The sequence below is a fragment of the Myripristis murdjan genome, chromosome 19 (assembly GCF_902150065.1).
Source record: "Myripristis murdjan chromosome 19, fMyrMur1.1, whole genome shotgun sequence".
NCBI lineage: Eukaryota > Metazoa > Chordata > Actinopteri > Holocentriformes > Holocentridae > Myripristis > Myripristis murdjan.
Window position 1 is genome coordinate 1,466,988 of NC_043998.1, and position 26,060 is coordinate 1,493,047.

General features: G+C 41.9%; 4 protein-coding genes and 2 non-coding genes across 7 annotated transcripts; all 6 read left to right on the forward strand.

The window, feature by feature from the left end:
- The first annotated feature begins 213 nt into the window (after positions 1-213).
- rsl1d1 (ribosomal L1 domain containing 1) lies at positions 214-6,146 on the forward strand. Its single transcript, XM_030078264.1, has 9 exons — positions 214-350; positions 624-763; positions 1,017-1,155; positions 2,659-2,807; positions 3,827-3,928; positions 4,412-4,505; positions 5,070-5,201; positions 5,314-5,541; positions 5,695-6,146. The coding sequence occupies exons 1-9, from the start codon at positions 270-272 to the stop codon at positions 5,836-5,838; spliced, it is 1,209 nt and encodes a 402-aa protein (XP_029934124.1). The 5' UTR covers positions 214-269; the 3' UTR covers positions 5,839-6,146.
- Positions 2,433-2,564, forward strand: LOC115378455 (small nucleolar RNA SNORA55). The gene has a single exon (XR_003930129.1). It is a non-coding gene; the product is annotated as a small nucleolar RNA SNORA55 (small nucleolar RNA).
- On the forward strand, positions 4,098-4,227 carry LOC115378451 (small nucleolar RNA SNORA55). The gene has a single exon (XR_003930125.1). It is a non-coding gene; the product is annotated as a small nucleolar RNA SNORA55 (small nucleolar RNA).
- A 2,349-nt stretch (positions 6,147-8,495) lies between the features above and the next one.
- LOC115378120 (transmembrane protein 238-like) lies at positions 8,496-9,023 on the forward strand. The gene has a single exon (XM_030078269.1). The coding sequence runs from the start codon at positions 8,496-8,498 to the stop codon at positions 9,021-9,023; it is 528 nt and encodes a 175-aa protein (XP_029934129.1).
- Positions 9,024-13,862: 4,839 nt separating this feature from the next.
- acadsb (acyl-CoA dehydrogenase short/branched chain) lies at positions 13,863-19,048 on the forward strand. Its single transcript, XM_030078263.1, has 11 exons — positions 13,863-13,944; positions 14,318-14,483; positions 15,001-15,101; positions 15,216-15,422; positions 15,569-15,739; positions 16,229-16,354; positions 16,441-16,533; positions 16,648-16,737; positions 16,849-16,986; positions 17,609-17,708; positions 18,207-19,048. Exons 1-11 carry the CDS (start codon positions 13,912-13,914, stop codon positions 18,281-18,283), a joined length of 1,302 nt encoding a protein of 433 aa, XP_029934123.1. The 5' UTR covers positions 13,863-13,911; the 3' UTR covers positions 18,284-19,048.
- A 1,069-nt stretch (positions 19,049-20,117) lies between these two features.
- LOC115378119 (homeobox protein HMX3-B) lies at positions 20,118-24,084 on the forward strand. 2 transcript variants are annotated; one of them, XM_030078267.1, is made up of 3 exons: positions 20,118-20,139; positions 22,629-22,913; positions 23,498-24,084. In XM_030078267.1, the coding sequence occupies exons 1-3, from the start codon at positions 20,118-20,120 to the stop codon at positions 24,082-24,084; spliced, it is 894 nt and encodes a 297-aa protein (XP_029934127.1). The 2 variants fall into 2 exon arrangements, with proteins under 2 accessions (XP_029934127.1, XP_029934128.1); XM_030078268.1 differs by lacking the exon at positions 20,118-20,139 and having other exon boundaries at positions 22,310-22,913.
- Positions 24,085-26,060: the final 1,976 nt, after the last annotated feature.

Genomic DNA, 26,060 nt, shown 5'->3' on the forward strand with positions numbered 1-26,060 from the left:
TTTAGGAAATATTCCCCCATGTAACTGTTTATTATAAGTTTAATCCCCCAACTTTCTTTATTCAAACAGTCAATTAATTACAAATAACATACAAAACAAACAGGAACAGACAATGCCAGGGGATCATATTACAGACAGAAAAATTCATCCGCGTGTAAGAATATTGGAGACTTAATTCACAGCATAGATTTATAGGTTTTAAATAAAGTTCTGAAGCTTGAACTGCGTGACGTAGAGGATGTGCTTACGTAGAGGCGGAAGCTCTGCGCATGCGTGGCTCCTGTAAACACGTGAAGCGGGCAGGCAGCATGGCAGAGAAGACCGAGGAGCTCGCATTAGACCGGTCACAGGTAAAAACTGGATATTTACATTTAAGTATTTTAGAAGAAGCTTGATAAATATGTTGACATGCCGGTGAAAAAATGTTATTAATGCTGCTGTTATTTAAAGGAGCTGAAAGCGGCGATGGGCTCGCTAGCATTAGCTTGTTAGCTCACTGTGCTTGTTGGTGGAGATCCACATTGGCACAGGGAATAAAAAGTTTGAAACTTAAGACGAGTTGTAAATTGAGTCTGTGACGTTGCGTTGTCTTTTGTAAGTCTAATTTGAATGTGCTTCCCAAGGCTAAGAAGGCCGTCCAGGCTCTGCAGGCTTTCCTGAAGTCCAAGTCCACCCGGGACTCCCTGTTCCTGGACGAGACCCAGCAGATCAGCCTACTCTTCACCCTGTGGAAGATCCCACGGCAGGCGCAGACCATCCGCATGTGAGGCGCGCGCGCGCACACACACACACACACACACACACACACACACACACACACACACACACACACACACACACCAACCACTGCAGCTGTCAGCACCTCTGTCATGTAGCTACACTGTTCTGAGCCCCAGCAGCCATGCAGAGACTCATCCAAAGTGTCATTCTCCTGTCCTGTCCTGTCCTGTCCCATCCTGACCTGTCCTGTTCTTTTCTGTCCTGTCCTGTCCCCTCCCGTCCCCTCCTGTCCTCAGCCCCTTGCCTCATGGCCAGCGCCCGGACACGGATGAGGTTTGCCTCTTCACCAGAGATGAGCCCAACATGACCTCAGACCAGACCCAGAGGTTTTATAAGAAGCTGCTGGAGGAGAGAGGGGTCAAAAGTATCTCAGAGGTACCAAACAGGCTCCTTAGGGCCTACTCACATTAGGGCCAGTTGCTCTGTATCGTGCTAAAGCAAAAATGCCTCCCCTCCCCAGTCCCCTGCTGGCCTGCACTCACATTACCCAAAGCCCAAACACGCTCAAGTGCGATTGCCCCTGTCATCACGTTGAAATACAACAACACGCATGGCCCGACATCATTATAAATCGATATAATTCAAATATATTCATCATGTCTTCCTTTTAACTAAAAAACTTTTTTGTTTCTTTTAATCAGATGTAGGTTAAGGGATGTTTATTTACCTTGACAGTTTCGGAGGTGTAGAGCTGAGCTGTATATCGACATGAGAGGGAGCTGGGATATCATAATATGACGTATGTGCTGTCAGGTTTTAAAGGCCTTTTTACAGTCAAGGGATGCAGTTTTCTGAACTTAATACTTCATTTGCTTCTACCTGGTTGGACAGTATATGTACAGTACGATTATTAATGAAAAATCTCATTAAAACACACATAGTCATCCCTGCACATAATCACAGTGTCCATAGAGGTATTCAGTAGGTATTCATATCATGATGTTTGACTTTTATCCATGTCATCCAGCCCTGGTGGAGGTGTGTCCGTATTTTAGGACACTTTAGCAGTCAGCCTCATTTTTGGAATAGAAAAATACTTTCAAGTGAAGTTCACTCTGTGCTGCTTCCCACCTTATGCACAACTCAAACACTTTTATAAATCAGTCACTGGTGATCTACCTCGGGTGTCTGGGGCCATTTTTGCTGTTTCATGCAATTTATTTTTATTCTTGTGGGTGACTGGCCAAGTGTAGCTGATATGATGCCGTAATGAGACATTTTGTTTTATTATTATTACTATTATTATTGCTTTAGACATCTTTTTTTTTTTTTTTTTTAGCAGTGTCAGCTATACAACAACACAGTGTGTATTTTGAGTAAAGCTGCAATCGTAGATTCCCTCTATTTTTTTCTTCGATTATTGTTCAAAACTACTGTTAATTGGAAGCGACAAGTTTAATCCCTTTCTTGGAGGGTTGTTGAAATGTATTCTGGGAAGCTTAGGAAATTACCAAGTAGAAGTCATCCCAGTGGGCTGAGGGGAGGGAAAGCAGCTACAGCAATAACGTAAATTCTAACACTTCATCGTGAAATAACTACTGAAATGCATCAAACATCACAGATTGAACCTTGTGAGAGTGGATTTTGGATTCATATGTACACCATATACACACCATAAGCATTTTTTGTGGTGTCCTTTATCCAAACGATAAGCACTGTTCAGCAAATCCTCCCCCGTCTCCTCAGTGTTGGCTGGAGGACATCAGCGGTGCAACAGAAACCTCAAAGTGAATCCAGATGGTCCTCCTGACAGTGGAGCCTGTCTCTACAACTTTGACACACTTTAAGCAGCGTCTGCAGCCGTTTGTGCAGCAGTCTGAGGTCTGTGCACGTTTAGTTGAGGTGCCTTAATGTGCTGTTTCTGTTTGTGCGGGTCAGATCATCCCCTACAAGGTGCTGAGGACGGAGTACAAGCCGTACGAGGCCAAGCGCCGCCTGCTGGGCAACTTTGATCTTTTCCTGTCTGACGACCGCATCCGCCGCCTGCTGCCGTCGCACCTTGGGAAACATTTCTACGAGAGGAAGAAGTAAGAGCACTTTGACCAGTATTTATGGAAATATCCAGTGCCTTGACCAACAGCTTGACTTGAGATTTGATGTGATTTCAGTGTTTTTCAGCCTGGTACGCAGCTGATTCAGGCATCCCAGTGCAGTCTGGGATGTCTGGATCGTTTTCAAACAGATTTGATATTTTTTGGTTGTCGCTTTTGTGGTTTGAAGGGGCACAACAAGCCGATTGGTCACACTGGCCAATCAGATTGCAGCAGGATGTCTCTACACGCCCAGACCCACGTCATTGTCTGCACATATGCAGGAGGTCCAAACAAAAATTGCAGCCAGTTGATCACTTATTATGTTTAAAGGTGCTGACACACAAACCTCCACATTATTGACCCATCTGGCAGGCTTAAGTCCTGCGAGGCCAAACCTGTGAGATTTCACTGTTCAGTTTCATGTTGCCTCATCCTCTGTTTTGAAGTGAGATGGGATTCAGAGGTTCGGCAACATGTTGTGTTAAAGTGCGTCTGCTGTGAGCGATAAAGTTCCATGTGTTGCTGAGCGCCAAACAGCCGAGGCAGACTGAGATTTAGGTCGCTACACAGCGGGCTGTCCCATGTTGTCACCAACTGTGTTTTCAGCTGTTTGACTCTTTCTGCCATCAAGAGCCAGACTGCAGCTCAGTTCAGTCAAGTTCTTCTCACTGTTATCTAACTACTCTAGTCTTGGTTCTGTCCTGACATGTACGCCCTCTAGAGGCGACTTTTAATATGGAACTTCTGCTCACAGACACATTGCATCGTACAGTTAGGATTGCATTCAGTATTTGACAACAGTGATAAGGTGATATTGAAATTTAGTCTGTTATTACAATGCTAATTGAATTATATTGTTAATGAGGAACAGTGTCAAGTTACCTTTTACACATTTTGCCCTGCAGCATAATGTCTTATCTTTATAAATACACTTCTCTTTCTCCTGAAATCTGTTTTCTGTTGGCTTGTGGTGCAGCTGCACTGACTGTATTTGTGCACGCGGTGTTTTGCAGAGAGCCGCTGTGTGTGAACCTGCAGAGCAAACAGCTGGCCAGAGACATCCAGAGAGTCATCCAGGGCTCCAGCATGAAGGTCACCAACAAGGGCTGCTGCTGGTGAGATCTGCTGGCTCTGCTGCTGCTGCTTTTCCTAGGAAAGACTGAAATTGGGTTGTGCGGCTTCCTATGCAGCCAGACTCTCTTTGCATATTTTTTGAATTACAGGAATCTGTCTCAACAAGGAAGCAGACTTTGAGTATAAGTTGTCATGGATTAGACTTAAATAGCACGGCAATAAACCCTGTCCATTCTGTTAAATGTGTGACACGGGGAACGCTGGTGCCACAGAAACTCAACGTCGATCCAGACGGACCTCCTCTTCCTGTGGAGCCTGTCTCTATAACTTTGATACATCATATAAATGTCAAGTTGAAATGATAGATAGATAGATAGATAGATATACTTTATTGATCCCAACCAGGGAAATTCTGGAATTCTGGAATAGACAAAAATATCTGAATTTGCTGTTGTTGGACAAGTGTAAGTACAAAAAAAGGATCTTTGATTTTCCCATAACTCGTTTGCATTGAACTTTTTCAGCATGGCTCGTATCGGCCACTCCGGCATGACCGCAGACGAGGTGACAGACAACATCGAGGCTGCGGTCAAAACAGTCGTGTCCAAACTTCGAACGGTGAGTGTGACCGTGCAGGGAGACGTGTCGACCCTAAGGCAGGTTTGTAAAATTAGACAAATACACCTGCTGGAAGTTCCTGCAAATATTTTTTAAATGACCTTGATCTTTAGTCTTTGAAAATCTGTGATCCCTAAAGAACTGAGAAAGTTCTGTGAGATCACTCATCTGCAAAGAGGCAAAGTACATGTCATGTTATGGGCTCCTGTTATATCAAAATATGGAATACAGCAAGTGCTCAGTTTTAAGAGCAGGTGCTGATATATTCAGTGTGTGTCTGAGTATTTTTACAGGGTTGTGGGCCCAGTGTTGGGCCTGATACTTACTCAGTTTGTATTTTTTCCCACTTTGAGGACTCATAGGATCTAAAAAAGTGAAACGTGTTGAACGCTGTAATACAGCTAATCATACCTGCACTGCGCACAGTTGTACTTTCTGGTCATTTAGATTGAACTGAGGATGGCTAATTATATGGCGAGTCCCAGCATGTTACATCACCAAAACAAATATTTAGTCCATTTTTGATCATTTCTACCTTAATAACTCTTTGTTTCTTATTCATAGAAAGGACCAGTGATAAAGCTCATCCATTTGAAGAGCCAAACGTCAGTGGCCCTGCCCATCTACACCTCAGACCTCAGTCACCTGAACGTGCTGGAGGAGGCCCAGGAGCAGGCCCAGGCTGCCAGGAAAAAGGTGTGTGTCTTTTTGCATTTTCTTGATCGTTTATGTTTGCTGTCTGAGTCTGATTTGTTTAGCGTGGAGAAGTATTAAAATAACCGGTTCATGTATGTGTGAATTGCAGCAGGTGGCAGCTAAAAAAAAGGTAAAGAAGGAACAGAAAGAGAAGACAACAGAGAAGACAAAGAAGACAGATGCTCCATCTGAGAAGAAGACAGAGAAGAAGAAAAAGAAAAAGGAGAAAGAAGAAAAAGCAGAAGCAGCTGAAAAAGAGAAGGAGGAAGCAAAAGAGGAAGAAGAAGATATCCCACAGTTGGTTCCAATAGAGACACCAAGCAAAAAGCCCAAACTGGAGGTCAGTATTTAGACATCTTTGTGTATTTTTACTACCATTTTTACTAACTGTAATTGAGGCCTCTGCCTCAATTACAGTTTCTAAGTTTGAATCCAAGCACTTCTGTGTATCTGTATTTGTTAATTAATTTATTTATTCATGTATTCTTTGTAGAAGCCCTCCAAAAAGAAGCCGCTGGAGAAAGCCCCCGAACCAACTGCACAGAAGAAAGGAACTAAAGGCCAAAACAAACCGACCAAGAAGCCTGGCAAGACGGCCTCACAGAAACTAAAACGAAAAGTGCTCAAGTCAAAATGATTCATGCCTTCTCCACACGGACTTCTGAAACCTTTACGATTTCCAGAACCAGCCTGGTCAAAATATTCACTTTGGTTTTTTGTCTTGTCCTGTCTTCAGCGCCTGCACAAAGACAGCAGATTATAACATTTACAAATCTGAAATTATCTGTTGCCCACCTTTGATAATGCATTTATTCATTTTTTTTTTTTTTTTTTTGTAACCGTAAACTGTTAATGAAACAGTGATTATTGCCATTAACAGTTCATGTATAATAAATGGAGTTATTTGTCATGCAATAAACAGATCTTTGTTGAACTGAATACTTTACATATCGCTTACAGTGAATAACATGGTCCATTATACAGGTCATTGTTGTATGGTTAGTATTTCGCCTTGCAATCATAATGTGACAGATGTATCTGCAAAGTCACAAGCAAATGACGTGCACATCCACAGGAAGAATCTTATTCACTGCAGAATGGAAGAGATGTGCATCTTATTTTGACAGTACTGTGCACACCATTAATTAATTCAAACAATATGAGGGTATGATCATGCTCTAATGCCAGTTAAGCATGTTCAAAATCACTGAAAATCTGACAGTTTTCTAGAGTGTTATATAGTTTTACAAACAGTTTTATAAAGTGTTAAATCTTGGTGATACAAGTCAGTTTAAAGTGTTGAGTGTTTGCAGTCTGCAGCAGAGGACTTTTGAAGTGTGTATTACAGTTTTGGGGTCGCAGTACAGCTCTGAGCTTTAATTACTGACCCTTTTGTGCTGTTCACTCCAACAGTAAATGCTCTGCTGTGTTTATGCAGCTTTTGTGTGCTTTAATGCATTAGCCTTGAGGAGTGTTTGCTCACGGGGGTCCAGAATCGCGCATATAGCTGCTGGCTGTATCAGATGACACGTCTGTCGTTCATGGGATTACGCTGAGCGGCTGAACGGTACAGCTGTCGCCTGCTGCTCACATGCAATAACATAATGCATGTTGCAGAATTATAACCTGAAGCCGTGCACCTTCACAACACAGAGGGCTGCATGTGCTCTATCTCAGAGGTACAAGAACATTTTTGCATTTACAGAGGCATCAAGCAAATATGAATTATGCATTGTGTACTAAGGTATTTCACTATGTAGTATTCAGTTACATGGATGTCCAGTGGCAGTAGTGCATGTCTGACTTTTTAAAAATGTATATACCAGCAGACTATGAAGATTTCTATAACTAGCTTTTCTATTTTCCTATAAATGAAAAAATGGGATAGGCCTCTTACAGGAATGTGTACAGTAGTGATCTCTGCTAATACCACAAGCAGGATGGGTAGGTAATTTTTGTCAATTACATGTTTTGAAATTTGAAATTTTGAAATTTTCATGATAGTGGTATTAGTTTAACATGGCTAAAAAAATGTCTAGCCCTCCTCAAATTTTGCCCGCCCCCACCCTTCAGATGGTAGTTACACCCCTGTCCTATAACAGGATGCACTGAATAATAAAAATGAGATGCTTGTTTTAACTGGTGAGCCTGTCAGCCGTGATGATAGTGTCGTCAACAGGTTGAGTGGGTCCGTGTGTTCATCCAAAGCCTCTGTCAGGTGGGTGTGGTGGCTGTCTAGAGTTACAGTGAGTACAGAGAGGCGACTGTATGAGATGCGGCACATAGACACAAATACAGAGGTGATAATACAGTCTGGGCCCCTCATTTGGTGGTGACTGGTGAGACCTGCTGCATCCACAGCTACTTTCAGCAAGAGCTGGACTTCACGGTGACCAGGACAGGGCACATGAGACAAAAAGCAGAAAGGAATTAAACCAGAAACCCAGCCTTGCTTGAAGAGTTCAGAGACTTGAGAGATACAAAGCATTATCATTCTTTGCAGCAAACATGGAGGCATTCGGAGGGACTTCACTTCCAGAGGACTCTGCGAGACAAACCCTGCGTCCGGATCCTCACCCCGGCACTCTGGAGCCTCCGAGGTGGACCTACTTCCACAAACCCATCATCGCAATGGTGATGGGGGCTCTGATGTCTGCTGTGGGAGTGGTTGTCTTCCTGCTCCAGTCCTCAGGGGTGACTAAGGTGTCCCACTCTGTCACCTCGGCCTGCCTGTCCGTAGGGCTGATGTTTGTGGTGGTGGGGCTCGTGTGGATTCCCATCCTGAAGGAGAAGCTGAGGCGGAAACGGTTAGGACAAGGGGCTTGAACCAGGAATAGGAGATGGTGGACATTATTTAGGAGGAAGAGCATTCAGATCACTTCAGCTAATGTTATAAATGGTGTCTTATGTGAAGGAGGACTGAAGGAAACCTTGAGGTCTTTGATTCAGGGTCAATATCATTTATTCTGATTGCCGTCTTTGAATGCAGTGGCAGATTGATCAGTTTCCTTTTAAACTTCCAATAGACCGGCTTGTGTGTGTGGTGTCGTGCTGATAACCGCTTGAGGTCATTGTACTTTGAACACTGTCACTGTAGCTTGTTTCATGTGTACCTCCCAGCCAGTGAGAGATACTTCACACTTCACTGTGTTGCAGGCATATCATCACTGCATGAGCCGCCACTACGGCCTGGAATTGCTCCCACATTTGGAAACTACTTTTGGAATAACAAAATTTCTGGGATAAAATTGGAAAACGTTTAATTTGGACGAACTCCCAACCCAACTGTCCACCATGTCCACGTCCGTGCAGGTGGAGCCGGTCATGGAGAGGAGGTATGGAGGAGTCGGACGCTGCAAGTGCTCCTTCTGGTTCGCAGTGGCCCACGACATCCTGGGGGTGCTCATCATGATGGTGGGGGTGTTCGGGGGGCTGGTCATCCATGACTTGTTCATCTACGCGGGGGGAATCATCATCTTCTTTAGCCTCATCTGGTGGGTGTTCTGGTACTCCGGGAACATCGACGTGCCGCCCGAGGAGCTGGAGGACGACGTCGGTTTGATCAAGCTGAAGAACCGAGGGATCAGCCGGGTGGTGAGGCGCATGTCCAGCCGCCTCTCCACTGGAATCAGGAACTCCTTCAGGAGGAACGGCCAGCCCAACAGAGAGGCTCCCAGGGGGCCACAGCCTCAAGAGGGACCCACCAGGCCTTCAGACACCGGCCCGCAAACACAGACAGACGTGTCACTTTCTATTATCTATGATAACTCTATGATTTCTTCCTCATCTAGAGAATTTGTGAGAGAAACTCTGTCGGTATGACTTCAGTCACTATGGAGACGCCACAGCAGCCGAGCACCTGAGCTCAACATGCATGACAATGACAATAATGATGAATATGAATCACAATATTGATTCTTTTGACAATTTCTGTCTGTTTAAAGGGATTGTGTGCTGAACTTGTAATGATTAAGCAACATCAAGTTCTCCTCTGGACTGAAACCACATGTTCTTGTCCAGCAGATAAGATGTAAACTTTGCACACACACACACACACACACACACACACACACACACACACACACACTCTGCAAATGGCACTGATAAAGAGGCAACAAAGAGTCTCATCTGTCACTGGCTGTGAATCATGTTTGGATTAGTTGGAGGCTTTGCAGAGCAGAGAGGTGATGATTGTGAATTTAATGAAAAGAAGTAAAAGAATAAAGCAGAATGCATAAAGTCCAGAGGTTAAATCTCAAATGGATGATCTGTGCCCACATATTTTATAGTTGTTTCTTATCTTGTAGTCCTTAATTATGAATCTCTGGATCTCAAATGGCAGGAGGACATGGGCGATCTGCCGGTACAGCACTGATAGAAATTAAATTAGAGATTTGTCCAATTGTTTGTCCAACTTCTCAAAGCTTCCTGCACCACAATATAGTTTACACTTTATAGTTGTACATACACGTGGGAACTGTTTATAGACTGTTTGTTATTGAATAAAATGTTGCCGTTTTAGTATCATTTTGCCTATTTTTGATACATTTAAAATCTCTATTCCAGCTATGGTAATGAATGCACTTGTCTTAAAGACCCCTGTTTTCTGAGTGTGCGGGATATTTCTGTATACATATATAAATATACTGTATTTAAAAATCATGCACATGACTGTTTTTTGCCTATTGTGATTTATCAGGCTTTATTAAATGGCACTGATAGATAATATACTGATTAATATCATGGTTTCACAGAGAAGTTGTGGTTGTAACATCAGAGGAAATCTGACTTGAAATTCCTCCAAACCAATCATTATGAAATGCTCGTCCATAAATGATTCACATCTTTATTTGTGGCAGTAAAGTATTCAGTAAAGGGCCTGTAAATTTAATAGTTCACGTAACACACACACACACACACACACACACACACACACACACACACACGTGCAAACAGAGTGAGCTTGGCGAAGTTATCTCTGAGTAAAGTGTCCAGTAAATGTTGAGAGAAAAAAAGGTTTATGTGCAAAGTCCTGCTGTTATTACTGCAGCTTCTGTTTAAAAGGGGCTCACCTGCGCTCTTATTTTTACTAGTGTTACAGTATAGTTCACTAGCAAAGTGCCGCAAGATTGTTGGCCATTTCAAACAAAGCCCTGCGAGTACCACAGAACTTAACCAGCAACAAGTAGCACTTGGACAAAAGAGCGAGCAACTTACAAGATGTACCGACCAGGTGGAATTCAACACTGGCAATGGTCTCACGCTTCCTACGCAACCAAGAGGCTGTCCGGGCTACGTTGGACCAACAGAACAAGCACAGATTGGCCATGCCAACCGAAGCTGAGGTGGGGAAACTGCAAAGGCTGGAGGTTCTGCTCGAACCATGCAGGTACGCCCAAATAAACAAGTCCATTTCAATGAAATAAACTACTGTCACATGTATAATCCAAAAATGAATGAATATTAGGTAGTTACTTTTAATGACAATTAAACTGGAAATCAGTTACACTTTAAATATCCAGTTAAGTTTATTTTGCAAACTTATCCACCTCTGCAGGTATGTGACTGAGCTGCTTGGTGGTGAGGCCTACGTCTCCTCCGTCATGGACATCACTGATGATGATCCAGCCTATGTGGTGAAGTTCAAGAATGCCTTCCAGAGGGACCTGGCAGCACGACGAGCTGATGCCAATGAGACATGGTTCAAGGTGGCCACAGCACTCGATCCACGTTTTAAGGATTTGAAATGTCTTCCAAGAGAAAAGAGAGAAGAGGTAAAGACTATAAGGATAAACTGGACTAATGAGTCCAATTTAAGCCTACTGCACTTATATTAATGACAATCATTCATTCATCCACCTGTCCATCTATTCATTCATTCATCCGGGTGTGGACCAGTCTGGAGAACATGCTCCAAGCAGCAGAGCCCAGAAGAGCAGCTACTCTCCAGCCCTCCACAGAGGATGATGAACCCGCTCAGAAGAAGAGGAGGAGCGCTCTCCTGCTGGGGTCCGACTCTGACTCTGAAGAAGATGGAATGGAGTCTGGAGAGCTGCAGCGCGACAGAGCAGAGCCCAGCATCAGTATTGATGACTGTCCCCTGCAGTGGTGGTCTGCTCACTCAGGAAAAGCTGTCAGCCCTAGCACGCAAGTATCTGGCCTCCCCGGCAACATCCGTACCTTGTGAGAGACTGTTTAGCCTCGCAGGCCATATAGTGCAAAAGAAAAGGGCAGCCTTGCTCCCAGAAAATGTGACCAAGCTGGTCTGTCTCAGTGATTGGCTGAAGAAGAAGAAATAAGAGGCATGCGGTCAGCATAGCTATGTCTCTGTAGCCTACTAGAAGTGATTGCTTATTTCAGCACTTTATTTTGCAATGATGAACAATGTTATTTTTGATGTGCTAACTTACAGCACTGTGATTGATGGGTCTGTTTTATTTATTTTATATTATCTGAAGCAGAGGAAAAGCAACAAGTTCAGTGTTCAATACTTATGTATTGCTCAGAAAAGTGTTTTTACTGTTGTGTTAGCTTACAGCACTTTATATGGACCTGATGTTTTATTTTTTTTTATAGTCTGAAGCATTCTCAGGAAAATAAGTGTTCAACTTAGTCTAGTCTCAAATACAGTGGAATGTAAATGGCTAGGACTGCATCTGTTCAAGTCTGTTGAAAACAATAAATGACTTTATAAAGCCACTTTTTTTGTTATATATCAATCTTTTGATCTGCCACAATAATGTAAGGAATTTAAAGGAAAATACCTCAAGCTCAGGCTTTTCTCAGCAATTTTTAGGTGAGATTAAAAAAAGATTCATTAGATCAATTAATTACAGATCATAATTAATTAATCTCTCAATTTTTTTAATCTCTTGACACCACACATTTTTTTACTGCTGCTCTCCTACTAATGCAGCTGAAAATCTGTAGCTGAGAAGACATACAAGCCTCTGCAGAGTGATGAAAACATGAAATAAAAACAGAAAGACGTGCACACAGCAAACGGAGGCTGCTTAGTGGAAACTGAGTCTCTCAAACGTTTCAAACTTTCCAGAAAAAAATGAACGGTGCATTTTGAGATCATCCTTTGATTCTTTTGTTCAATGCAGCTCGACCAACCTGCAGAAAACTGTAAAGATAAAAGTTGGTGTTCAGCTGCACAGCCATCGTTTCAAAAGTGATGGCATGGAAAGTTGAGGACTAAGACTTTTTTTTTCTCCTTTATATAAAAATAAATGAACAGCTTTGTGTCACTGTTCTGTCTATGAATTAAACCATTCAGTTGGGCTTTGAAAGGTTTTATTCCACCCTCTGAAAATATTTTACTTGAGTCATTTCTAATGACTCAAGTGTTTTCTATTTTTTTCCCCTATATTATTTTAACAAATTCTGTGATTTTCTTGTAATTTAATTTTAAATATTTATTAAATATTTCTAAAATACTTTTGTACGTTTGTGTGGTCATTTTTACTTTTTGTGTGTGTGTATGTACTGATTTTCTAGTATTGTTTTATTAGTTTTGTGTGTTTATTTATTTATTTATGGTAATTTTCTTGCTCATTTCTGGCTCATTTACTCATCACCTTTCTCCCATGTTTCTGAAGGTAGTCAGGTGAATCTGCTCAGGTTTCAGAGCGTTAAAAGCTTGTAGAAGGTGTGTGAATGCAGCCGAACATTCAGATGCCTTTCAGAAGCATTTCAACAAAAAATAAAAATAAAATAATTAATTGTCGGTGAAATAAAATGCGGGCGACAGGGGGAAAACAGCCTCCTCTGTGCTGCATACAGACTCACTCAGAAAACTTAATCTCAGGTCAGATTAGATAACTGGCAATCAGGCAAGATAATCTGCATATCTGAGTGCAGATTTCTGAAGGCTCTGATCGACTCTGGATGTCAGCAGATTCCTCTTTTCCCACTGAGCCTCACAGCAGAGACAGAGGACGACAGGAACTGTTTAGTGATGCAACACAGCAGCCAGCTGTTGGGAGGGAGGAATAAAGTTGGTGAAAGGTAAAGCATGCAAACATCTGGTCTACCACAAATACAACAAAGAAGAGGAGGAGGATGAGGAGAAGGAGGAGGAGGCCTTTTTTTCCACAGAATATATAATATTGACTTGTATAATTTTGTATATTAACAATATCTCGGCCTACATTGCACTCCAGGGGTTGGCACTAATGCATCTACAACCTGTTTGCCAACCTCAGTTAAATACGAGAAGAGAAGAAGAAGAAGAAGAAGAAGAAGAGGAAGAAGAAGAAGAAGAAGAAGAAGAAGAGCAAGGCAAGATGAATTTATCTGTCCAGCACCATTCAAATAGAAATACATTAAGAAAAATAAAACATTAAATTAAACATTAAAAGTTTAAAATCAATTAAAGCAGAAAAAAACAAACAAAACAAAACAAACAAACAAACAAACAAACAAACAAACAAACAAACAAACAAACAAACAAACAAAGGATTAAGGAAAGGTTTAAAGACGAGTAGACAACCAATATCTGAGGAGAGCAAACTTGATAGAGAGAACATAATTTTATATCCTTTATTTTACTTATTTCTTTTAGTTAGTTATTTTTAATGTAGTTGGATTCTGCATTGACGCTCCATTTCAATTGGTGGCGGTATTTCACCAAAACGTTGTTTGACCACCGCCATAAAAACTCAAGAAAAATCGAAGAAGAAGAAGTCGCATGTAAACAGTAAATATGGCGGCGCCGTTGGTCAGGACTCTCTCTAAGGTGAGATGAACGTACAAGGGAAGAATCGTAATTACATTTTATAGACTTGTTATGATTTGTATTATTTATTCTGCATTTTTTTCCCACTAAAACACCGACCTAACTGTTACATGAGCGTTTTTTTTTTATCCTCTGCCACCTTCACATCACCCCGTTACATAACCAGGCTGTCGGTATCACGTAACGACGCCAGCTAGCTAAATGACTGGCGGTAGCATTTAGCCGAGCACAAAAACCTACACAAATGAAGGTGTGGGTTTCATTTTAAACCAGCCAACACACACACAAGACATATAGGAGATGGTGTATAATGGGATTTGAGTCGCACTCAGCTCTAACTGTGCGCTAGCCGCTTACCCTGCCGTGTGTCCAGGTTGGCAGGCACATCTCCCGGCCGTGGGGTGCTGGCCAGGCCGGGGTCCGGAGCAGGTCCACCAGGTCTGCCCCAGATGTGGCCTCGGAGCAGGCGGCTGGGCTGGGGGTCTCCTTCCCCCCCTTACAGACCTACTCCGAGGAGGAGGGCATGATGAGGGACGCAGGTGAGCTGTCAGTTAAGCTGTATGACTCGATTTAAAGATAAAGTAAAGATGTTTAAAGACTTTGTGACAAACTGGCAATTTCAGGGGGGTTTCTTGACCTCAGACTTCCAGGTGTCTGAATGGAAATGGGTTCTCTGGGCAGCCACGGGTCTCCCCTTGGCAAACATGCCCACCTTATGCTAAATATTTGTGCAGACCGGGGTCTAAACAGTGTTGGAGCTGCATCAGTTGGCTTTGACTGGAAAGCTGAGACTCTTGTGGGTCCAATGAGACACATTTGATACATGTGTGATGATGTTTGCCCCCATAGGAGCCATTTCACTGTAGTGAGAGCATTTTTGAAACTTGACATCACTGTGTAAAGTGTATAGTGACTTCTGAGAGAATCACAGCCTCATGAAACTTTACATCCATAAACTGGAGGGTAATGCAAAAAACAAAAATGGCAATAAATCATAACGTTGAATTGCAATACTTGTATTGACCACTAAATATCCTGTGTCATGTGTCTGAGCAGTGAAGAAATATGCACAAGAGCGCATCGCCCCGTTTGTGTCAAAGATGGACGAGAACTCTGCCATGGATGAAGAAGTGATCAAATCCCTCTTTGAACAGGGCGTACGTGTCATTATTATTATTATTGTTATTGTTTGTTTAATATAATAGTAAATAAGTAGATATGCCAAAACAGAGGCTTTCCTTTTCACAAACTTGCCGTCCGGTGTTTCACAGCTCATGGGCATTGAGATCGACCCCGAGTATGGCGGCACCGGCTCCACCTTCTTCTCCTCCATCCTGGTCATCGAGGAGCTGGCGAAGGTGGACCCGTCGGTGGCGGTGCTGTGTGACATCCAGAACACCCTGATCAACACGCTGGTCGCCAACCTCGGCACCCTGGCGCAGAAGGAGCACTACCTCAGCCGGCTGTCCACTGACATGGTGAGTTAGGGATAAAAAAAAAAAAAAAAACACTTTATTATCATAAAGTGAAATGGTGCTTTCCTTGTAATAGCTTGAGAAAGCTATGACTTAATGACTGGTGTGTTTTTCTCCATCATCTTACACACTGATGTCACGTCACACAGGTTGGCAGCTTCTGTCTGTCTGAGGCGGAGTCGGGCAGTGACGCGTTTGCTTTAAAGACGCGCGCCGAAAAACAGAAGGACTACTACGTTATAAACGGATCTAAGATGTGGATCAGTAACGCAGAGCATGCCGGGGTTTTCTTGGTGATGGCCAACGTGGACCCCGCCGCGGTGAGTAAGACCTTAACTTTACACTCTCACTGCCTGTTTTCAGCCTAATCATACAGGACACCTCCCATGTCAGCTCAGAGTTAACAAACTGCATAACTGTACACTGTTTAAACTGTTTATTTAACTAGTTCAATGTGCAGTAATTACTACCTGTAGAACTTGACAACAATTCAATGCAACTGACCCAGTTTCCTCTTGTTTCCGATTTCTGGTTCCGATTTTATTCTATTTTATCTTTTCTTCCAATAAGAGCCGTTATTGTGCAAAATTACCTAGTGCAGCTTTAAACCAAATAATCTCATTTCATTATGGTTTTGTTTCACACTGAGATGATTTATCATCTGGTTTATAGTTTCACATTAATTTGTAGAGACTGATGCTGTTGATCCTTTTCAAGCTGACCTCGGCCATACTGTGGAAACTGTTGGGTATGATGCTGATTTATAGTTAAATGGTAAAGTAAAGGCCAGCTCCCCTTGTGGTTGCCAGGGTTACAGAGGCATCACCTGCTTCATCGTGGACCGGGACACGGAGGGGCTCGAGATCTGCAAGAAGGAGAACAAGCTGGGCCTGCGGGCGTCCTCCACCTGTCCGCTCAACTTCGACAATGTCAAGGTGCGCTCACACACCTTGTACTTCACTTTATCGGCGTAAAACAAATAAACATGTCACCCTTAGTAACTTAATACTCTGTGTCGAAGGTCCCAGAGAAGAACATTTTGGGTAAAGTTGGACAGGGGTACAAGTACGCCATCGGGATGTTGAACGAGGGCAGGATTGGAATTGCTGCTCAGGTGAGCCAGTGAGACGCCGTACCCTAAAACTGCTCTCTTTTGTCTAGGTTTTGCACCTCAAGGGGTTCAGAGAAGTAATATTTAAGCTGCATTACCTTTTGTATCATGTTTCAGATGCTGGGGCTGGCGCAGGGATGTTTTGACCACACTGTTCCTTACACCAGACAGAGGGTCCAGTTTGGAAAACGTATATTCGACTTCCAGGTAAAGATTCAAAGAAAGACCATCCACACTTTGTGTTTCACATTCTCCCAAGTCTCAGTGTTTTGTTAATTTTTACTAAGCGATTTGCTCTTTTTCTTGTGTGTGTTTCAGGGCATGCAGCACCAGATAGCACACGTAGCCACGCAGATTGAAGCGGCCCGGCTGCTGACCTACAACGCCGCCCGTCTGAAGGAGGCAGGAAGACCTTTTATCAAGGAAGCCTGCATGGCTAAATACTTTGCAGCTGAGGTGAGCTCTAGATCAGTTGACTGCACCATATTACAGAGATGGAGGTTTCCATAATTATAGTGTTTATGACAATCCTGATTGTTTTGGTAAATATTATGAGCAGGATTACTAGTTTATTTCCCATTTGATATTAAGATTTGTTTTCACTCTTGCTGCCTTACTCTTATTTACAATTGTTAAATAATAAATAATTGTTTTGTAATTACATTAGGATGCAGCTGCAACCCCTAAGGCAACTTTGCATAGAATCTGTACTTTGTCTTCTTCTGGTTTAAAATCAAAATATGTCCAAATGACAGGCAGTGATCCATTTTTAGGAACTGAAACTACATGTACATTTTCAGATAGTCGATGTAAGGTGTATTTTTCATTCCACCGGAGCTGCGTGCTCTCTAATTGTAACTTCAGTTGCATGTGTGCACCTTGTAATTGTACATAGGTTTTACTTTTTTATATACCACACTGTGATTTTCAGCGGAGTTTAGAAATAGAAGAAGTTCTTCAATATTGCCAAATAAAATCACAGTGTAAAGCCATTTATAAATAATTGTGCAGGCCAAAGAAGATGTTTTCCCCCACGTTTTTGTGTATTATATCATGTTTTCTGTTTTCTCTGACTCAGGTTGCGACTCTCACCACCTCCAAATGCATAGAGTGGATGGGAGGGGTAGGCTTCACCAAAGACTACCCCATAGAGAAATACTACAGAGACTGTAAAATTGGTGAGCATGGCCGGGCAAACCCTGACCTCTGCATGCTGTTACACAGATCAGGGGAGGTTTAAATAACCGTTCCTAAAAACCACAGTGTTGTTGACGAGGACAGAGCACACGAAGGTCGACTGTAGTTGCGGTGATTGGAGCAAAGCGGGGTGGAGAGAGGGGCTGATAGCTGTGGCTGCGGCTGCCCAGGAGGCCAAGTAATCTGACTCCGCAGGAATTCCCCCGCCTGACCTTGGTGCGCCGACAGCGTCATTAAACTAACACACACCCAAGGAAGCCGTCAGGGCAGAATGTCACTTTTCCTTTCATCACTTCCATTTTCTATTTCTTTTTTTTTTTTTTTCAACCTGAGCAAAACGCGGATTCAGTTGCACGATAAGCTACTTGTTCCCCTTTCTCCTGCTAGTGAAAGCTACACATGAATCAGTAGAATTTGAAAAAAAAATGTCCTTGCAATCTCTCAGTCATTCTCATGCCTGTTTTTGTCTCCATACTCAGGTACCATTTACGAAGGCACAACAAACGTCCAGCTGTCCACCATGGCAAAGTTCATCGATAAGGAATATGACCACTGATCGAACTTGGCTTGTGGATTTACACTCCCTAGTTTTTTATTTTAATGACTTCAGTTGAACGCAGGGTGTGACAGGCATCGCTCATACACCTTCTCTGTTTAAATAGTTTTGCTGCTGTTTGAGATTATCAGTCCTCATCATCACCATGTTGTGTTTTTACTGTCTGCCTTTGCTCCTTCCCACCACTTATGGACCAGTGGTCACATTTTCCCCCGTAAACGAGTTTTTAAAGTTGTGGTGAGATGTTCAGCTTCTCTGCTGATTTTCCCATAACAAACTATCAGGTGTATGTCTGATATAGCCTTCCCAAGTTTGACTTTGTGCCCCTAATGTGTCTCTCACAATCTGATGTATCTTTGTGAGGGATTATGTCAGAAAAAGCAAATCCTAATGTTACTGTTTTGACACTAACCCACACATTTCAATGTGAAATGTGTCAAGTTGATTTTTTTTTTCTTTTTTTTTCTTTTTTTTGATGCATAAGTGAGTGCCTTCAGAGTATGTTTTTCTTTTTAAAAACAGAGACATCTTGGTAGGTGAACATTTTCCACTGGTTTTGTTGAATATGCTTTTTGTGTGGTAGCGTAATATTTTACTCAACGTAGGCCAATGTCTCGTCTTGTCAGCACAGCACAAAGCGTGTCAGTATCTTGGTAGAAAAATATGACATCAGCTGAACAGATTGTAACATTTAGATCATGTTCTGAATGATCTATCAATAATTTTGACTATATCAATAAACGTCAATTGTAATTACCGCAAAAATATGTTTTTTTTCCCCTTATTGTGACCAATGCATCGCCTGTAGATTAGACCGAGTTGTGCCACTAGATGGCAGCATTCTCCTGACAGACATCATCTCTGAGGGATGTGGCAGCTCATAGGAAAGACAGTCAATTACCACATCTTCTAATAGCCTGTCACCATTAATGTTATTTTATATCAATTTAATTATGTTCACCTTTCAGATGGAAGGAAGCTGCCTTAGATAACTGTCTCCGAGTGGTAATTTTTCAGCGTGACAAGATTGATTAGATTTCCATTTGCCAACATGTGCTGTCTGTGTAAAACAGGGTCTATTGTTTTACACAGACATAAGCTGTGGCCAAGCGCAGATACCCAATAGCTACTACCACATTACCTCTTGTAAAAAAATAATGTGCGTCTTCGAGTGATGCCTGTTCAACCAAGAGAAAGCCATTAATCACTGACATCCCTTCACAACATGTGATAATAGGGATGGAAACTGGTGGGATTCTTAAGTGGGATGGGGAGTTTGGAGCAGCCAAGAGGTTGACAGGCATGAACAAGTTGATAAATAATAGTGAAGATGTCAGGGGATGATGCCGTCAAACACTGAGCAGGTACGTTTAGTGTATAAATTCACATCAGCGCACAATCAAATACATCAAGACAACAGGTTATGTCGGCTATAGAAGAGCTCATTGTGATTGGTTGTAAAATAAATTACTGATTAATCTCTTCATCCAAGTTTGTTTGGCCTTTGTTGACACCCCACCCACCCACCCCCACACACACACACCAAAGTTAAGTAAATATCTAGTATTACTTGTAAAAAGACCAAAACAATGGCCTTTGTGCATTATAAGCATACATGTTTTAGTATTTTTATGAACTATATTGTGGGCAGCAGTTTGAGAAAGCTTTACCAAATTGATATATTTCAGTTTCATAGCCACTGATATAAACATTTTTATTTATACCACTTATAAATAATGTTTTCTTGAAAAAGAAGTATTGACCAAGTAAAAAAATGCATTCGTTTTAAATGATGAAATAAACACTTGGTGGTCTTTTTGGACCTGACTGTAAAATGACATCACAGCACATCACAAGCTTTCTTTACAGCTTCCACAGTGCCTGATCAGAATAAACTTAATAAATTCACTTATCCAGTAATGCCCATTACTCTGATTGCAACAGAAGATTTATGCAGCCTCACTGATCTAAATGATTGAAAAAACTCCACAAAAGTGGCTGATATCAAAACCAGCTGACAAATCTCTGCTTTAAAAAAAAAAAAAACTTGAAAAAACAAACAAACAAACAAACAAACAAAAAAAAACAATCAAAGGTTGTATTAATTTACTCACCACTTGTAATATCTTGGAAATTACTATCACTTTGTGGTGAAACTTGGTGAAACTGGTGAAACAAACACAGACAGCAGATTAGGATCAGTAAGAACAGCTCACTCAGTTTGAACCATGTTATCACTGAACCATGCCATTAATATGAATATAAATAGTCAGAAACATCTGCATGGTCTGTGCAGTCCCAGAGATTACAGTTTGATTTTAAAATGGAATAATAATAAAATTTAATGAAAATGCTATGTTTCCCCTGAACTTGCACCTTGTTTTATACCGGGCCTTGTCTAATGAGGATAATTCCTACCTCTGATGAAAACACAGCGATCTGGATTACACTTTTCATTTGAAAACACAGTTCAACTCATGGAGCCCTTCTCCGCCCCCGTCTTTAACACGGCAGTGAGATCTGTAATTATGCAGGGATTCAAGTAGCTTTTCACAAAACAGTGTCGTCCTTGTGAACTAGAGGGAGATCCATGAACTCAAAGGACAGACTGCATGGATTCATAGGTTGACTAAATTCATTTTATTGGACTAATTGGGTGCATATGTCTTAATATCTAAGGAGTGACCAGTCTTAAACAAATAAAAGCCACTTCTAAGGTAGATTTATGTACATTTTTCAGCCAATTTGTGTTTTTTGGTGCATTTTCTTAAAACACACCAGAAAGACTGAACCATATATTTCCTTCCGTCTAGAAACATGAAAAACATTTATAACCAGTGGCCTGAACAATGTGCAAAATAAGGCTGAGGTCACTTTTTTTTTTTTTTTTTTTTTATCACAGAAATATTGTATTATCATTGTTGTGTTAACGTGCCTTAGTGGCATGTTCACTGTGGTTCAGTGCAAAGCAAAAAGCCAGTTGTTTTTTTTTTTTCTTTGATAATCCAAAATGTACCTCTCCCCTCAGACAGCCTCAGTGTTTAATTCTTCAAAATTAGCAAGCATTACACCATCACAACAGTGAACCAGTTCCCTGTCTGTATCATTTGCTAATTATCCTGCAGTCAGATTACACTTTATCTTGCGAAAAGCTCTTAACGCAAAAGGTATAATCTATTGTGGTCAAATTTAATATTATTTTCCTGTTTGACAGAAGAAAGACTCACTGTATCCTCTTTAGTTGCATCACCTGCTGCCGGCGTGGCTTTGGAGGCTGTGCTGCACAAAGCTTATTAGGCCTTTATCACAAACTGTTGTTTAGGACAGTGGCAAGCGCTCAATTTGATGTCTGCCCGTGGCACTTCCTGACTAATGAAATTACACTCAGGAGAAGGAGCTCCGGTCCAAGTGCAACCTACAGCCCATATCGCTCATCTGTAGGAGCCGAGGAAAACTGAAACTCTGTGAATGAATGATGAATGGCAGGTTGATTCTCTGCAGGTCACAATATGTCACAGTCAATCACACGGGCGTCAGCAAGGAAAGAGCAAAGGTAACCTAAACACTGAGTCAATCACGCGTAATCCTATAGGCGATCATGTCATCCGTCCTTATTGGGCCACAGTAAATAAATACAATGGTGATGCGTGGGGTGGAATCACGATATCTTTATTCATCTAGGCCATAATACTGTATGCACAGGGAATTTGTCTTGTTTTATCCATTTGTCGAAGCCAACAACCCCCCCACCCCTTTCTCTTTGTGTACGTGCGTCAAATACGTGCGTAATTTGTTTAATGATGTGCCAAGGCCCAGTCATTTAGCTCTTCGTTGGCCTCGTTATCCTACCTATCTGGTGGATTTGGTCACTTTACTGACAGGTGACTGCCGATCGCGCACGCCCCAAACCTTGAGACATTTCCCTCTTAAATCTAATTGGATGATAAATGGGTGCGCATTGTTGCGCCTGAAGCCAAAGCGCGTATACGGCCTTTTCTTTGGAGTCTATTCTCGTCACATCCCCTCCCTGTTTCATCTCAAATCCCATTTGCCATTGTACCTGCCCAATAGCAGCGACTGAGCGCATTTTAACTCGGATGGCATTTTTATTTCATCATTACACTCCAGCGCAAGTTTGACGCATTGATCACCGCGCTCTCACAGCGATCGTCCTCAAGAGCTAAACGCGCAGCTTGCGAGCGAGTTTCTGTGTTTTTTTCCCCCTCTCTCTCGCATCATTTCACCTTAAAACAAGAAAGGCTCTCTCTGGTGATCTTTTTTTGTTTGTCTGTTTGTTTGTTTTCTTGGCAAGTTTTTTTCATGGTGATTCACACAGGACATTGAGCGGTAATGGCAGACTCTGATGCGCAGGAGACTCGCCAACCCGCAAAAGACTCACCATTCTCCATAAAGAACCTGCTGAACATTGACGATAAGCCCACAAAGCCAAAAACTTTCTTCGCCTCGTCCAAAGGAGTATTTGAGGGGAGCTTCTTCTCCAGGCTCGGCGACTTACCTTTCCCTCGCTTTGAGCTGCCTGCCCAGAGAATCGGACTATCGGCGCAATATTTGGAAAGAGCGTCTACCTGGTGGTACCCTTACACACTTGGGACCCATCTGAGGACTGCAGGTACATACAAGCTACTTTAATGAGGTTATTCAGAAATAACGCCAAACACACTTTTTTTTAATGAGAGAAAAGCCAGCATCACTTATTGGAAAGGCCAGTTAGACTAGTACTATAGTCAAACCTTTTCTCTTTGAATTAAATCCCCCTAGAAAACAATTTCATAATGATTGGCTAATATATATCAAACCAAAGCTAAAAACTGTAGGCTACACCAAAAAAAATCCTCTATGCTTATGTATTTTTCCCTGTTAAATAAAATTAAATATATAAGCTATAGTCCTATAATATCATGAGAATTACAGTGATACCATAAGAGGTTAAAAATACTGTAAAGTCTATAGACTGTAAAGTAAATGACTATATTATAGGGACAGGCCTATAACAAGGGGAAATCCAATATAAGATGGCCGAAAGTAGGCATATTAACATTATTATAGGCTAAATAGGCTAAAATTAGCATAATGGCATATTAGCCTATTGCAGATTGCTCACTCATTTCATGGGCTTTGCTTTACTGGTGAGTTCATGTGAAGTCTAATGTGCTGAGAAGTATGTTTTTATCTGAGTGATAATTTCCCCGGCAGCCTCTGAGAAGGCCGGCCTGAGAGAAGCGTCACCGGTCCCGGAGAGACGCAGCCCGGAGCTCCTGAAGAGCGACCCAGATGCCAAAGAGGAGAGCGCGGACGACGATGTAGCGCTGGACGAGAGCGACGGAGAGGAGCCAAAGAAAGAAGAGCAGGAGGAGGACTGGAGGCGGAAAGCCGACGAGGACTCGGAGAAGAAGCCCTGTCGGAAAAAGAAGACGCGCACGGTGTTTTCCAGGAGCCAGGTCTTTCAGCTGGAGTCCACCTTCGACATTAAACGCTACCTGAGCAGCTCGGAGCGGGCGGGCCTGGCGGCGTCACTACACCTGACGGAGACGCAGGTCAAAATCTGGTTTCAGAACCGGAGGAATAAGTGGAAAAGGCAGCTGGCGGCCGAGCTGGAAGCGGCCAATCTGAGCCATGCGGCGGCGCAGAGGATTGTGCGGGTTCCCATACTGTACCACGAGAGCGGGGCCGCAGAGACAGCCGGGGGCCCCGCGGGGAGCTCCCCGGGCGGCCAGTCCCTCCTGTCCTTCCCGCACCCCATGTACTATTCCCACCCGGTTCCGCTGCTGAGGCCCGTTTGAAGACTCACTTTGTGTTTTGTATTTTGTTTGGGAAAAGTTCAAAGTTTTGTATATTTTGTAGATTTAATGGGCACAATGTTAGGTCATTATTATTATTATTATTATTATTATTATTATTATTATTATTATTATTATCATTGTTGTTGTTATTATTAGCCTATTATTATGCTGGTTCAAGGGACGTTCCTTCATCCGCCCTGCTGAAGTGTCCTTGAGCAAGACACTAATTCCCTACCAGATCCACATGGCGCTTAAGGCGGGGCATTAATAACTGTTATTATTATTGTTATAATAATAATAATAATTATTATTATTATTATTATTATTATTATGTGTGATATAATTTTGTTAAATGCTTAAATTGAGCCACCGGGCCAACTTTATTGTGTCTAAATTGAAAGAAAGAAAAAAAAAGCGCGTCTTGTTTTAAACAGGGTTCACTGTCCGTATGTATTTTACAGAGACTTGTTGTCAGTGTTTGTAGCCGAGAATGTGGAATTTAGTATTTTGATATTTTCCAATATTGTGCAATACTGTTGGCTTTACATTACCAGCCTTTGTTGTTCGTCGTCCACTTCACACACACACACACACACACACAGACACACACACACACACACACACACACCTCTCTCTGGACAATCATGTGTTCCTTTAAAATCCCTCCCTGATAAGCTGCAGGTCTAGGCAATTCATATTTTGCCGCAATGTTTTGCCTGTTTCATTTTAAAGCCATGAAAAGGCCAAATAACAGCCTCTGTTTGTGTATGTTTTTATTCTTATATTTGTTATTGAAATTCTGTATATCATGAAATATGGTCCTATACACGCAGTGTGTGAAGAGTTCATTCTAAAAAAGAGACTCAGCCTGTCCTAAAAATGACCAACGGGATGAAAAGTAGACTAGTTTATTTGAGTCTTGGTCTTTTGCTGTCTAAATAACATTTCTGAGGATGGAAAGATCTCTATTTTTAAATTCTGATTAATAAAGCTGGGGGCGGCATCTGCAGGGTCTTATGAGACCATTTATTATAGCAGGAGTGGGTAACCATGTGCCATGGAGAGCCGAGAGGCTGCAGGTTTTCTTTCCAACCAAAAACTCCACCAGATGATTTCACTCCTTCAAGCAGAGAGCAGGGACTAATCAGTGAAATCAGCTGGTGGAGTTTTTGGTTGGAAAGAAAACCTGCAGCCTCTCGGCTCTCCATGGCACATGGTTGCCCACCCCTGTATTATAGCCTAAACCTACAAACCAATAATTATCCTCCTCAAAATAAAAAATATAGCTTATTGTAGCTCGCATTATGCACACATTGTACCCGACTTAAAAAATAAAATAATAAAAAAAAAAAAAATCAAAATTTCAGCTCGGTTCATAAATGACAGCCTCATTATTTGGTCTAATTATTTGAGCATATTTTTAGTGATGATGCCTGCAGTTTCCAGCTGTGTTTGAGGGGAGCAGCCTCTCCGTCGCCGGCTCCTTCAGGTTTTTGCAGGACTAGAAATAATTTTGACCAAAGCACACATGCAGACACAGGCCCTGCTGTTTTATTTAAAAGTTAATTTTAACTGAAAGGGGAATACGCACAAGTACAATTTACTAATCATCGTCACTGCAAATTCTTAAATAATAATAACAAACAATAATGATTTCCCAGTCTATACATACATACATACATATATATATATATATAGTAATAACAACTTAAAAATAATACTAATAAAGGTAATGATGGATTAAAAACTATAACATGCATAATCTACACGTGAAAACTGCAGCTAGAGCTGGCCTTTTAATATATTAAAAAAAAAGATTATATATTTGCCAGAGTAACCTATTATTCAACACTATAACAGAGGAAATAAAATAAATAGATAAATAAAGAAAATTAAAGATGATGATGACTTCGACTGTGGTGGTGATGGTGAGGAAGATGATGCTCTCGGCTTGTTATCTGTCTTCCAGTGTGTAG

Coding starts and splice junctions, on each gene's coding strand:
- LOC115378120 (XM_030078269.1), top strand. CDS start 8,496: ATGTCCACGTCCGTGCAGGTGGAGCCGGTCATGGAGAGGAGGTATGGA.
- LOC115378119 (XM_030078267.1), top strand. CDS start 20,118: ATGACATCACAGCACATCACAA. Junction 20,140..22,628: donor GACATCACAGCACATCACAA/GCTTTCTTTACA, acceptor CAGGACATTGAG/CGGTAATGGCAGACTCTGAT. Junction 22,914..23,497: donor GACCCATCTGAGGACTGCAG/GTACATACAAGC, acceptor TTTCCCCGGCAG/CCTCTGAGAAGGCCGGCCTG.
- acadsb (XM_030078263.1), top strand. CDS start 13,912: ATGGCGGCGCCGTTGGTCAGGACTCTCTCTAAG. Junction 14,484..15,000: donor GGGCATGATGAGGGACGCAG/GTGAGCTGTCAG, acceptor GTGTCTGAGCAG/TGAAGAAATATGCACAAGAG. Junction 15,102..15,215: donor AATCCCTCTTTGAACAGGGC/GTACGTGTCATT, acceptor GGTGTTTCACAG/CTCATGGGCATTGAGATCGA.
- rsl1d1 (XM_030078264.1), top strand. CDS start 270: ATGCGTGGCTCCTGTAAACACGTGAAGCGGGCAGGCAGCATGGCAGAG. Junction 351..623: donor TCGCATTAGACCGGTCACAG/GTAAAAACTGGA, acceptor GTGCTTCCCAAG/GCTAAGAAGGCCGTCCAGGC. Junction 5,542..5,694: donor GCAAAAAGCCCAAACTGGAG/GTCAGTATTTAG, acceptor TATTCTTTGTAG/AAGCCCTCCAAAAAGAAGCC.